The 14,548-nt window shown below is 39.2% G+C and overlaps 2 protein-coding genes across 4 annotated transcripts; one reads left to right on the forward strand and one right to left on the reverse strand.

Moving 5' to 3' along the window:
* On the forward strand, positions 1–1,893 carry LOC143876815 (6,7-dimethyl-8-ribityllumazine synthase). The gene is made up of 4 exons (XM_077378509.1): positions 1–627; positions 733–801; positions 1,082–1,257; positions 1,571–1,893. The coding sequence occupies exons 1-4, from the start codon at positions 345–347 to the stop codon at positions 1,763–1,765; spliced, it is 723 nt and encodes a 240-aa protein (XP_077234624.1). The 5' UTR covers positions 1–344; the 3' UTR covers positions 1,766–1,893.
* Positions 1,894–4,060: 2,167 nt separating this feature from the next.
* Positions 4,061–13,282, reverse strand: LOC143877879 (RNA-binding KH domain-containing protein). 3 transcript variants are annotated; one of them, XM_077380180.1, is made up of 9 exons: positions 13,264–13,282; positions 11,364–11,712; positions 10,838–10,963; positions 10,652–10,697; positions 10,474–10,556; positions 8,656–8,733; positions 8,474–8,509; positions 6,521–6,655; positions 4,061–6,432 (listed from the first exon to the last, which is right to left on the reverse strand). In XM_077380180.1, exons 2-9 carry the CDS (start codon positions 11,658–11,660, stop codon positions 4,408–4,410), a joined length of 2,826 nt encoding a protein of 941 aa, XP_077236295.1. In that variant the 5' UTR covers positions 11,661–11,712; positions 13,264–13,282; the 3' UTR covers positions 4,061–4,407. The 3 variants fall into 3 exon arrangements, with proteins under 3 accessions (XP_077236295.1, XP_077236294.1, XP_077236296.1); XM_077380179.1 differs by having other exon boundaries at positions 8,456–8,509; XM_077380181.1 differs by lacking the exon at positions 13,264–13,282 and having other exon boundaries at positions 8,456–8,509; positions 10,838–11,013; positions 11,364–11,501.
* Between the last annotated feature and the right edge of the window lie 1,266 nt (positions 13,283–14,548).

Below are 14,548 nucleotides of genomic sequence, written 5' to 3' on the forward strand. Positions count from 1 at the left end.
TCTCAGGAGCCAATTAAAGAAGAAAATACAGCTGGGTTTGTGCAAATACCAAAACATGGTTGAGGGGATAACATTTCCCTTGTAAAATCCATGTATCCAAAAACGGCAGGTTAGGGTTCCGCCAAGAAAGATAAACCATTGATTTTTGTAGTCTTTTGTATCCATAGCATCTTCTTTAAAAATTATGCATAGTGATTTCCTCTCCACTTTATCCAAAATCTCCCGTCCTTGCAGTCTTTTTCATCATCTAGATCTACACACAATAAATCTCTCTCTCTCCCTCTCTCTCTCTCTCTCTCTCTCTCTCCAGATTAAAGCCATTTCCCTTTAGAAACTGCCTGAAAATGCTTCTCTCTCTACTACAAACTTCTCTTACTACACCTTTCCAAAGTACCCAGATCAAAGGAAAGTTTACTTTAACCAAAACCCTCTTTCCCTCTTTGGAAAGTATAAGAACCCAAAAGAAATTGGAGCTGGGGAGATTCAACCCCAGAAAAGGAAAGTTCCCATCTCTCTTACATGCTTCTTTGCTTGAAAGACCTGTGTTGTGGGCTGGAAGGATTTGCATTTTCTATGCTCTTCTCAAGGCAGGATTGGCTGGCTCTCAATCAAATCCCCTGCTCTCAGGTTTGGATTTTTTTCTTTTTCTTTTTTCTGTCTTCTTTTTATCCCCTTTTTTTTCTTTTCCTTTTTAGAATTTAATGGGTATTTTATCTGTTCATTTGCTTTCAGGTCTAGAAACAGAAAGTGATGATTTGGGGTTTTTAAAGTGGTTTGAGAGCATGCAAGGAAGATCAGTAGGTTTGTAAGTTTCCCCCCTTTATTTTTGTCTTTTTAGTGTTTTGTTCTTGGGTTAATTTTCTTGTACTTATTTGCTTTACTCATTTTAAAGAACCCCTAATAAATTGTGCAATTTGCCATGTATATTTATGAATCCACAAAAAACTCTTTGATATTGGAAGTTTTAAAACTAAGGATAGGTTTTGAACTTCTTTTCCTCCTTTAGTGGTTGCTTCTATTATTATGAAAATTTATTATATCAGCTTCAAAATTTAATTCCCTTCTGCGTTTGATTAATCAGAGGAAAAAGAATCTAGTGACAGAAGAAAACTAGTAAGCAAATGGCATCCCACAACAAAGGGTACTCTTAAGAGGAATTACAGAGTACCTTCAAAATCCGTAGGTCGACGCCTTCTCAAAGCCATTGCTGCCTTACTCTCTGATGATGATCATTTCAGAGATGCCACTTCTCACAAGGTGCTCCACTTAGTCTTTCAATTTTCCAACTTAGAAGTTAAAACTATTATTTCTGTTTAGATGACCTTCTCATTACAGTTTTTCCTTTTCCATTTTTTTCTTGTGATTAATGGCATACTATGCACTTCCTATGGATTGTTCATTTGGAAATGTTTTGGGTTTGTAGGGTTGCCAAATCAGGAGGGAAATTTAATTATTTCTCTTTAGATGACTTTCTCTTTGCAGTTCTTTTCTTTTTCCAATTTTCTTCTCATTACTGAGATACTAAGCACTACCTATGGATTGTTCATTTGGAAATGTTTTGGGTGTGTAGGGTTGTCAAATTAGGAGGGAAAGTGCCCATGGAGAAAGTGTGTGTTGTAACAATGTGAGAGCTCTGTTTGATGAGCTCCCTACACCACACCTGATTGTGGAGATCACAGCTTTTCCTGCTGGCCCTCTTACAGCCAAGGATTATGCAAAGGCTGAAAAGCTTGAGAGGGTGCTTAGATCCGGTGCCTCCATTTGAATCTTATATTTCTCAAGATCCTCTCTGTATATGCTCCATCTGTAAATATCTTGAATACAAGTTTCTCCTGTTGTTTCAAACATACTTTGTTGAAATTTAGCTACCCATATATGAGTTGTTGCCATTAACCTCTGTCTGGTTCTGAAATTAATCTGCTATTTGGGTTAACAGACTATAACACAGAGCTTTTGATTGGCTTCATCTGTTGAGATGGGATCGGGAAAGCCAATAAGCAAATGTAAAAGGTAAAGAAAATGAATCTAATCTCTTATTGGTTGCCTATGTTGACGTCAATTCCTAAATAAGGCTATCTTTGATCCTTCAGTGGGCAAGATCATGAAGAAAACCATTTTTTAAAAAAAATCATGAAGGAAAACAATGAAAAATCAATGCATTCAATGAATAACTATGTTCATGGGAAAGCAAAAAGAACAATCTTGCAAAAACCTTACAGTTCTCATAAAAAGATACAGATGGCATGAAAATCTAAGCTACTCACAAGAGAACTGCCATGATAAAATCTCTCACATTTGCACTTCTGAATTCTTTCAGCTCTATAATTTGAGTCTGGATTTACTGTAGAGATTATTTTTACAGTTTATAATCAATTATAATAGAAAATTTGTTTAACAGGCAAAAGCTATAAGTCTAATAGCTCAGAAATTCTGGGAGATGGTTCATAATGTTGGAAACTCTGCCCTGGTAAGAGTTGTTATACCAGTGAAGCCCACATTAGCAAATATCATGTGACCCAAGTCAATGGAGGATTTTCTTATCTAGTACATAGACTAAACCACATTCTGTGCTACTTCAAATTACTAACTGGGGTGGGATTTGCATCTCATAAGGAAATATGAAAGTAACTAAGTTGAAAAAACTACCTTAACTGACCTAACTTTTTTTGAAAAAAGATAAACTATATTCATAGCATAAAAAGAAATTCCATACTCACGTCAATGACGAGACAGAACCCAGAATAAATGACATTTGAAGAACCCCCTTCTACCTCTAGCCGGTCTTGCATTTGGTCCCTAAATAAGCTCGTACAGCAGTGAACAGCATGAACATTTGTTTTTTGGTCGAGTCTATTATTCTAACTGGCAAGAAGACGAGATGATGGTGTCAGTACTATCTCTAAACACCCCCTTGATTCCCGGTTTGCAGTGGTTGTCAAGGGAGCAACTATCGACATTGAGCTTGAAAACATTAGGAGGAGGGGGTCTCCAAATCAGTATCCTCTTTTCCTTTGGAACGAAATCCGCCATGTTCCAATTCCTTAAAATATATTGTCATGTAACCCCAATAGGCACTATCTTGCCTAGTCCAATTTGCCACGCTGACTCTTATCTTCCAAGCTAGCACAATCGAAGATGAAGACTTTTTTTTTTCGAAAGTCTGGACATTCCTTTCCAACCAAATCTCCCACAATACCGCATAGGGGATGATACACTAAAGTGCTCTTCCCAATGAGCCAAGACATTTCATGTTCCAACTCAATAGAAGATTCTTGATGGAGTTCATTGCTACCCACAGAAAGCCAAACCAGTAGTACACCTGAGACCATATATGGTGCGCTTGTAATGGATGAATGTGGAGCAAAGGATGCATCTGTTTGCTAGTGGGATTTTGCTCCTCTTGAGCCTATCTACCGTGTTGATTTTATTAACTCGGGTAGAAATCTGCACATTAATGCTCTTGAAAAGTTGCGAAGAATTCCAACCCAATTTGAAGTTGGATAGTTTTCTTTCGTTGTTTTAGGAATTTCAAGTTACCGCATCACAATGAGCTTGACATGATGGATGATTCTGAGCCCCGATCATTGTCTCATACAAGTACAGCAAGGAGGTATTCGAAGAAAGTTACGAGACTCTTATAACCAGTATTTACATATTGGATTATATGCAGACAGGACAGCATGCAAAAAGTTTTAGGGTAATCCAAAGGGCCCCTTGGTCATTCTCAGAAAATTTTCTTTGTTCAAGAAAGAAAAATTGGCCGAGCGTGTCCTGCCAAATGTCCACTTATGTGACCTCTTGGGAAGTTCATCTGGTGGCACACAACTATAGAATGGCCCCAATACGCACAGTTACAGAAATTGACTATTCCTGTTGAACATGATTATTTTTCCAACTGTTAAACCAGGGAGAGAACCATCCGATTTCATGTGATTTTTCTACCACAAAACATATGGGCCAATTCCAGGTAGGGTGATAGAAGTGGTAAACAAGGAGCCCTAAAAAAGTAGATGAGCTGTGGGTGGCTTACATAAACCCATGTGTGTTCAATCTCAGCCTCTACACAAAAAGTGAATTGCTGATGAGATAGCAACATTGAGCAAAGTAAGAAATATGAGTTGTAATCAATGAGATAAGTACAAACTTATAAGAAACTTCTCTAAGCTACAGCTCTCAGGATTCCAAGTTAAAGCGAACCAAAAAAGAAAATGAATTAGAACTGCATGGTAACACTGTTCCTTTCGAAAGATGTGAACAATAAGCCCTACTTAGGCCTAACTTATTTCGGGCTCTTTCCACAAATTTAAGTTTGCCAGGAGAGACTACCTTTTCTTTCTAAAATCCTCACTTCCTCTGTGTCATTCACAATCTAAAACCACCTTTGCCAACAAGTTGAAACGAGCATATTCATTTCACCCCCACGGAAGCCATCAGATCTTCATACTCAGGATCCGTCTCCTGTTTTCTTGCCTTAGCCGGATCATCTCCCTGTTGCGGATGCCCAGAAATTGAAGTGGGTGAAAATGGGTCGTAAATTTGGTTTGCTCCAGAGGGACGGTGAGTGGGTTTTCCAGATGCATAACCGAGGCTGTTACCTAACTGTTGATTTGGCATCATAAGGCCTCCAGGTCGGTTTGTCGGAGGCAGCTGATTATGATGTAACAGCTGCAAATTTCCTGGTCGGATGGGCAAAGAACCAGGTAGATTGGGTCCTCGAGGACCTGACAAAAAGCTTGGGGGTCCCATTTGATGTGTTGGATTTGCAGGCGTAGAAGGGTGAGTGTTAGGAAATGATGGAAGTCCAGGCGGTGGTCGGGGATTACTAGGAAAGTGAACGAGTGAACCAGGAGATGGTGGTGGGGCTGGAGCTTGAGGTTGACCCATTTGGCTAGAAGCTTGAGGCCTTTGAAAACCTGGCATGCCCATCTGTGGGGCTGAATTGTTCAAAGCTGGACGGAAAGATGGGGCCTGAGGTGCACTAGGTGGCTGAATTGCTGGTAGGGGTGGCATTGCAGTAGTTTGAGCCACAGTTTGGTTGCTGGGCCTAGGTACAACCTGGGTTCTGAGAGGCTGAAAAGTGAAATCGCCAGAGCTTGGATGCTTAGGTTTTGGAGCGGCAATGGGTTGAACACTCACTGAACTTGTCATTGGCGGTTTTATGGGAGAGAAACTTGGTGGTGATGCAGATTGCACTTGTGGTGGCACTGGTACTGATGGCTGACCTGGGTTTGGTGATGGAATTGGTAATTGTGGACGTGCCATTATTGGCTGCACCGGTGCCATGGATAAAGAAGATTGGACTGGTGGTGGTGTATTTACCAGAACTGGGGCTTGAGAAAATGCTTGTAGAGGAGCCTGTGTAGGTCCTGGGACCGATGCCGGTATGTGCAGTGGTCTTGGTGCTGGTGAAGGTAACAGTGTTTGTCCAGGTGAGGGTCCAATAGAAATTGACACCATCACTGGTGCAGAAATGGATGGAGATGTTAATGGTGGTGCAGGACGAACTCCAACAAGCGGTGGGGCATAAGGAAAAGCAGCTGAATGGTTAACTGGTGGTGTAGTAGGTAACTGGGGAGTAGAAGGCCGAGGAGGAAAGGCTGGTAGAGGACCCGAATTCATTGCCAGAGGTCTACTAACTACATTTGTTGTCATATTTGATTGAGGAGCTACTGAACCAAAGGTGGCAGATTGTTGAACTGCTGAGTGAGGTCCCTGAGGTCGAACTGATGGGGGGCCCATCTGCATCATATTGGCCGGCCTTATGGGAGACGGACTGACTGGAGGTGCAGATCTTAATGGCCAATTGGAAGGTGACCCTGATGGAGTTGTGGGCACTGGTTGTGGCATTGGAGGTCTTGAAGGTTGTGATGGTCCTATTGGCATTGGTTGGGAAGAAGAGAATGCAACTTGTATGGAAGAACTAGGCCGGGCTAGTAAAGATGGATATGTTGGTGAGGTCTGTTGGCCCAGCATTGGATGATTTTGGGATGGGATGGCTTGATTCAATGGCCGTGTTTCAGGCATGTAAGGTCGCTGCAAAGCTTGCATGGGTGGCTGTTGTCCGAGGGATGGGTTCCTAGGGACTAAGCCAAATCCAGTGGGAGCAGGAGGTCGGCCCCCAAAAAATGGAGGTGGGTTAAAAAGATTGATCGGTGATGTATGAAACCGAATCGAATTACTGGGAGGTGGGATGAAGCCAGAGGGAGGGCGCATTGGAGCCTGAGGTGGACCAAGTTGGAGCCAAGGACCTCGGTAAGGCTGAAACTGAACCCGTGGAGGACCAGATTGTGCAATCCTGACCATTGGTTGCACCGCACCTTGATTAACTGTAGGAATCATATAACTGGTAGTTGAACCATGACTTGGATCAAGCACATTCACATTATCCCCAGTAATTGAAGTCAAAGTTGTTGAAACAGCCACAGAATTCACCTAAATAAAGGATAAGGGAAATGCAGTATAAGCCTTAAATAAAACTGGAAGGGGTCTTATTGCACATATTTTGGCAGAGTGTACTCACAGATACTGGGGTGACCAGTAGTTCAATTAGGGCAACGGCAGCATCAACTTTCTCAAATGTGTCCGCAGAAACATGGACATAGAGCTCTTCATACGAAACTTGAGCTTCATCCCCGTCTGCCTGAGTAATTTCCATCTGGATATGAATTATAAAAAAAAAAGGTCACATATATCTCAAGACCTTTGCTTCCACCACATGTAACGGATAAATAAAACAAGTAGTACATAGAATAAGGGGATTAATCAGATTGAAAATAAAATAGTGCAAGGGATGAAAGTTGTAGATATTGAATCACTGTCTTATTTCTGTCATCTGATAAAAGCAACTTCTCTCTGTATCTCATTTTTTTTTTTATGTTTACTTTTACACTACTTTTCCTTAAATCTTGGTCTTCATAACATTCGACCCTGAAGCTAGCTTCCCTATAGATCCCCAACTTTGCACCCCCAATTCCCCACTTCCACTTTTACATATACCACTTGCAGCGTAATTCTTAAGTTGGTTAGTCATGAACACGTTTGAACAGGACTAAAAGCCAAATGGTTAAGCAAATAGGGGTGTCAATTTTGGCTCGGGCTCGGAGGCTCGCTCGAGCTTGGCTCGAATCCTTAACGAGCCGAGCCGAGCCGGCTCGTTAAGCTTAACGAGCCGAGCCCGAGTTAGGCCAGGCTCGGCTCGGCTCGTTAAAGCTCGTAAAGTCAACATAATCTGCAAAAAGCAAAAATAACGTACCGAGGGTAGATATGTCTTGTCAACATCATCGCAAATCAAACGGTTCGAAATTAATTTTTCCTGTAATTGTCATAACTTTCAACATTTTTTGGTATTTTTTTATTAATTGTCATAACATACTACCTTTTCTTCGTAATTTTTCATTTTAAACTATATAAATCAGCTATTTTACTTTTCTCTGTGTAATGATTACTTTTTTTTTGTGCTTTTGCTACCAAGCTTTGACATGTGCGAAACTCGATAAACCCAAGCTCGATAAAGCTCGCAAGCGGCTCGCGAGCCTGGCCGAGCCGAGCCGAGCCCGAGCCTAGTCTTTGATCTTAACGAGCCGAGCCGAGCCGAGCCGAGCCGAGCCCGAGCCGAGTCTTTGATCTTAACGAGCCGAGCCGAGCCTGGCCAAGCTCGGCTAGTTTACACCCCTATAAGCAAATATATAGTGGTCCACAAAAGAGAAAAGAAAACGAAAATAAGAGATAAAAGATATTGAGAAACTTACCATCAAGTCACAAGAGCATGTAAACCAAATTGGCATTTAAGTAGCACAAATGTAAAAAAGAATAAAAGACTAGGGGTGCAACTCGGGTCGGGTCGGTTCGGGTTGAAGCCAACCTGAACCCAACCCGAAACTCTAAACAGTCAACCCAAACCTGACCCGACCGACTCTCAACTCGATGAAGGCTAACCTGACCCGACCCGAAAATTAAGGTCTCAACCCGAACCCGAACCTTACCTGAACCCAATTCGGGTCAGGTTGAGTAGGGTTGACCCGGTTATGGTGATATCTTCCTCCTCTAGGTTTTATGTTCTAAAAAAAACAAAATAGAAAAATAGAAAACAAAATTTTAAAAAAAAATGTCAGGTTTTGATGCAGGTTGGGTCAACCCGTCCTCGACCCGTGATTTTTTCAGGTTGAACCCGACGGGTTTGGGTTGAACCCAAACCGAGTTGCACCCCTAGAAAAGATGGAACTATCAACAGGAACAAAAGTCATAATCTATCATAAAAACCATGAATTTCTATCTATTTAATTGAACCACCTCTCTAATAAAGCCTACTGAATGGAAAATCCTATTTCTACTCGGTCAGATTCTACATGTCAGGTTGGAGATAGATGCCGACACAATAGCATGTCATTCACATATTTTTATTATTAATACTCAGTATTAAGAAATAATGCCCACGAGTATGTAACAGATGTATTACCTTCTCTCCTGTACCCACCTTAGTGCCATGAACTTGAATTTTAGCTCCAGTTTCCTGGTTTATTAAAATAGAGATATAAAAAACGGAATGCACTTCATAGTTTAATAAGAAAATCCACAAAAAAAGCCATCTAAATGCAGGCAAATAAGCTCAGCAAATAGAAACTTTTAGGAACCTGTTCCAAATGGAGGATTGCTCACCTCTTCAAGTCGCTTTTGAGTATTGCTTTCAGGACCCAATATTAGACCAATAAAATTGTACCCCGGATATGCTTTAAGCTGCAAAGATGATAAGAAACAAGTGCTATTGTAAAAACACATTGGAGGGTACTAGTTATCTCCTGTAAAGTTCAAGCTTTGAAATTTTTTATGTGATGTTGAAATGGTGATAAACAACCATCATACAGAAAATCTTACTGAAACTTAACCATGTTGAGTAATAGTGGAGAAGTCAGACTTTTATCGAAAGTAGACTTTAGAATAGCTGGAAAATTTGACTTCAAAAGAGAGGATTCGTAGATGAATTTTAGAATTCAGAATGTCATAAATATGCCAGGGGCCCTAATTGTCTGAACTCTGGACGGATAGATGGTGTTCTCAAGTTTAGCTCCATGCCTCAAATGACAATCAATTTCATCTTATTGGAGTCATTATTCAAGTGTGATATGTGTGTGTGAGGATTGCTAAGTTCAATGGGCAAACTTGCCGCTTGAGAATACACTGCCTCATATAGGGTAAAAAATCTCCAGCATGGCATCCTTAGTAGGTTTCCGTAAACAGAAAAGTTTCCGGCTTTTGAAGAAACCACAAACCGTCGATGCATCAATAAACACCCGCAAACCCATTAAATGTTATCCGGCGAGAATTAATGTTCTCTCTCTCTCTCTCTCTCTCTCTCTCTCTCTCTCTCTCTATATATATATATATATATATATATATATATATATACTGCTATTAACTATCTTATGAATGTATATTTTCCTTTTCTTTGTATTTTGTGAACCTTCTCGGTTCCTTCTTTCAATATATTAATATTTCAAAAAAAAAAAAACTATCTTATGAATGTAAATATCTCTATAGTTATTAAATATCGATGCATCTATATATAGTAGGAAAACACGGTACCCCTATGTTATTTAAATAAATGCCTTACAAGTGTATATGGTAACCCTATGTTATTTAATTAAATGCCGTAAAAATCTAAATTTCTTTCTAGCTATTAAATAACTTACCTAGCAAACAACTATATTTTCTTCTTTATTTTCTTTCTTTTTTCCTCTTGTAATTTCGCACGACTTTCTCAGTCTTCCCTTCAATGAAATCTGTTAACATTCAAAAAAAAAAAAACAACTATATTTAGGGGTTTACAGGTGCGCACAGCACATCAGTGTTTCAGATTATTGGCAAGGGATAGAATGGATAATGTGATCATTAAAGGGGATTCCATGGATGTGATTAAGTGGCTCCGAGGGTTGCAAAATCACCCTTGGAGATACGATGGATATTTTGACGAGATTTTCGATTGGATGAGATCTTCTACATTTGAGTTCAAGAACGTTCGTCGCTCGGCTAATAAGGTGGCCGATAGCCTCGCTAGAGATGGAGTGTCGAAAGAATCATTGGCTTTGCTTGACTCTCTTCCTCCTTGACCCTCAATTGCTTGTATTTGTCCTTTGTCCTCTATTTTTTCTCGTTTTACTCCTGTTGTATTTTGACAGACCTCAGTCTTGTTTTGGAATAAAATGGGCAATCATTCAAAAAAAAAAAAAAAAACACTACACTTTTAAGTTCTAAGGTATCCAATTCTAACCATTCAATTCTAATCCCTTCCGAATTTCAATACTCTTCTAATCACCCGGTAAATGTTACCAAACTTTGTTATTTTAAGCCACAAACCATAACGAGAGTAACTTACTAAAGCTGATAGGTTTCATTTATTTTCGCAATTGAGACATGAAAATGGTGAAAACAAAAGGAAATAATTTAAAAGAGTTCCAGTATGGCAACATCAGCACTTACAGGAATAGGAACTCTGGCCTCTTTCAGCAATGGCTTGTAATCAGGTGGGGCCTTGTAACTGGGATTCAACCGTAATATTTCACCTGAGTATCCAAAGTTACAATTACAGCATACTATAGACAGCGACTTTCGAACAAACATGTCAATAGAAAGATTCAGCATATGCTTTTGACCATACCAATGGCTTCCCGCCTTTCCAATTCCAGTAGTTCAAACGTTTGCAGCTGTAGAAGATGAGTAGAATGTTTAAGAAATCAAAACTTTTCATATGGATGACAGCAAAAAAAAAAAACACCTATGTCACTCATCAGCACAAAATATAATAGCTGCTACTTGCTTGATTCAATATCTACCAAAGCCATACCTCATTGTCAATCTGGTGATTAGATGAATCTTGATTTGGAATCCCGGTGGGTGACTGCGAGCCGTGATCATCTCCACTCTCCAAAGCTCCATATTTCATCTGCCGTGTTATTTGCTCCACTCGAGTCTGCTCAAAATTTGTACCACCACACAGGTAGTAATATCACTTAATGCCACCTGGAATGGGAAGCTTCCATGTGAGAAATCACAAGGAAGATACTGACATTTTAGCACCCAATGGGAAAAGGAAATGTTCAATTGTCATAGGTGGAGCAATTGACTTCCTTTCCAAATAGGAGCTATAAATGCTCATACCCATCTCTAAAAGTTTAATGGGACAAATGGAAAAACAGACAGCTACATGTAAACCAGTATAGTGTGGGGCAGCCAGATAAGCAAAAGAGTCAAGTGAAATTATATAGTCATGACTCACAAGTTATGTAAATCACAATGGCCTTAAAGATAAACAAAAATTGTCAAAGAACAAAATGTATGCTGGAAGTAATTCACAACTGTCCCTACCATACCTGATATGCCAAGGCTCTTCCTCGTCTCACAGCAGCATCTTGTGTCGGATCAATGCTCCACTTTGTTTTCCTCTGAACCTGTTTAATTTCTTCCTCGGCGGTATCACTAGCCTCTACCTTTCCACCACCTCGAAAAATGGGGACCATGGATCCTGATAATTTATTCTTTGGTATAACAAATCCAGATTTTGCTCCAAACTTAGAGACCTTAGGATTAATAGGTGATACTGCAGATGATGTAGACATTGAAGTACGGCGAGGTTCAACAGAAGACACCTGCTCCACCTTTGTAGCCATATTTGTTCTCCAATCACGTTCTCAATAACAAGTGTAACTAACCTAGAAGACACTGCAATGACTTCTACAGCTTAAGCCACAATAAATCCGAGAAGCAATTGAAGCACATAGGGGAAAAAAAAGAATGAAAAGCGACATATAACCAACAAAAAATAAATTAATGAAAAAAAATTCAACAATAGAAGCACGGGACTTGGGGCATGAAAATCCAATTTCCAAGAGCAACCTCAACCAGAAACTTAGTTCAACGCTGTTTCATGCCTTTTTCAAGTTCAGAATTTCACAAATTGGAATTTTGCAATTCTGCCAAGCAACTTTGTGAACCCTTTCACTAGTGTCACATATTTGTCTCAACTTCAAGATAATATTCAAATCAATTGCAAGGTTTTTGATAGATCATAGAAGCACAATTTGTAAAGAGAGATTTGGTAATCTGACAGAATTTCTTTCTGGATATCAGGTCGTGCTCCAATTATCTGCATTGACCTTAACACTCATAAATCCAGACTTAATATTCCTCACCCTCTAACAGGGTATATTGAATGTAATTCGTATCTATCAGGCACTGTTATATGGATTCTTCTAAATGGGGGAAGAATCCATGTCGGACATGTCTCGGATTCCAATACTTCAAGATTCTATGAGACACTTCTAGATCTCTTTTATCTGTTGTTTCTGAATACTACCACCACAACTTTACAATTACCATATGTTTTAAGTTTTACCCATCCTAATATTAAGTTCCTAAAATGGAAATAAAATATTATATCAACTTAACTTATTAAAATGAGTAAAGTGTTTATGAGCTCGAGCGTCAAAAACTCATGTGATTAAAATAATTTGGCGAATCCACCAATTGTTCTTTTTGAGGTTTGTTGAATCTGACACTCGATACCCATGTCGGATTCCGACAATCGTATCTGTACTGATGCAACATTGACTGATTCATGAAATCGGTATGAAGGTTCACGAAGTTAGTCTATGTAGATTCACGAAGTTAGTCTATGTAACTGGGAAATTCTCTGAGAAAAGCATGTACCAGTCAAATGAGTACGTTTAAAAACAGCACTCGACGTGCTAAATGAGAAACATGCCCTGTATTTTTAGGGGCAAACCATAGGTGTCTCCAAGAAATACCCAGTGCATAACCTATGATAAACCCCAATAAGAAAAAAATAATATAGAAACCAACAGGTTGTTCATAATTGAGAAGTTAAAGATAGAAACAGGAATGCCTATAACCATTCAAAAAAAAAAAAAAAAACAGGAATGCCTATATTAAAAAATGGCTGTTCCAAATCAATTAGTAAAAAATATCAACATGGCTTCTAATTTTTTTTTCCTCCACTCAATTAAATCTAAACATTTTCATGTACCCATTCGCAACGATAATATGTATTGACTACACTGTATACACATCAAAGCATCGCTTTTTTTTTATATTGAATAAAGAATTATCTATGATTTGACACAAAAGAAATGATATATAAAGAAGAATGAAAAACCAGCAGATCTGAAGAAACCCTAACCCTAAAATAAACCCTAGATTTCGATTGAAAAAATAAAGGAAGAGATGAAGCGGGTAGATCAACGAGAAGAATACCGCTAGGGTTTTAAAAGCGCAGGCATCAGCTCTCGCGATTTGAAGGCACGGCAAAACCCCCCAACACAGTTCTTTTGGGACTGTGAAAGAAAAAGATAGGGCATCTCAATGCAAAAGCCAATTAACTTACGGAAAAACCCTATTTCTGACCAACTTCAGAAATAATTCACCGTGCGTTTTGCAGAAATAACGATGATTGCCACTGTAAAAATGTAGCTCATCTACCACCCTTGATATTTAATCCAACAGTAGCTGACTTTTTCAGAAGCTGCTGTTGGATCAAATATCAAGGGTGGTTCCTCCACCGTACGAGGGCCTTATTGTTTTAACGCCTTTCACCATATATAATAATTTCACCGGGCGAGCTTTCTTTCAAAGTTTTTGTGAAGGGCTCAGATTAAAACACATGCTTTTTTATTGACATTCATCTCAGCCCTTCACAAAGGGCTGCAGCTCAATAGTTGAGGCTTTGTATGGTGCTTGCTTTGGGAATCCTGGTCCAGCCGGGGTGGGAGGTTTATGTTGTGCTGATGCCGGCAAGGTTCTTTGGTCTTTTTGGGGCCCTTTAAGTGTGACTGACCCTACGGAAGCGGAAGTCCAAGCGGCTTTCAATGGCATAAAAAAGATAAGTAGGGACCGTCCGAAGAGTGTAATTGTTGAAAGGGATTCGTTTCATGTTATCTGGTGGCTGAGGAGTGGGATGGCTCCACCTTGGAGGTTTTTGGATCTTTTTGACGAAATGGAAGATATATTGGCGGAATCAGATATTGAGTTGATTCATGTTAGAATGTCTGCTAACGAGAAGGCGGACGCTTTGGCTAGAAGAGGGGTGGTATGCATCTCGATAACTTGGTCTGATCAATTTCCTATTTGATGGCCTAGTCATTTTGTAATTAGTTTTTATTTTTTATTTTTTATTTTTTGTTCTGTATCTTTGGGTATTCCCTTTTGGGTGTCCCTTCTGTTTCTTTTATAATATATGCCATTTCAAAAAAAAAATAGTTGAGGCTTTGTACACATACTTAGCAAAGACAGCGTTTTTTTTTTTTTTTTTTTTTTTCAAAAAATGCAGTTTAAAACTTTTACAGTAAAATAAAAACACCTTGTTTTTGGAAAATATTTTAAACACGTTTTAAACATATTAAACATGTTTTTTTTTTTTTTTGAAAACTTTTCAACTTTACTCATACTATATTTTGTAAATTACAAAAATTTAAATGCATGCTTTTGTGTTTCCATTTTGTTACTATGTTTTTTTGAACCAAACCCGTATTAAACTCGAATT

Source organism: Tasmannia lanceolata, unplaced genomic scaffold, assembly GCF_043159265.1.
Source record: "Tasmannia lanceolata isolate RefF3 unplaced genomic scaffold, GAP_Taslan_0.1 ptg000005l, whole genome shotgun sequence".
In the NCBI taxonomy this organism is placed as follows: Eukaryota; Viridiplantae; Streptophyta; class Magnoliopsida; order Canellales; family Winteraceae; genus Tasmannia; species Tasmannia lanceolata.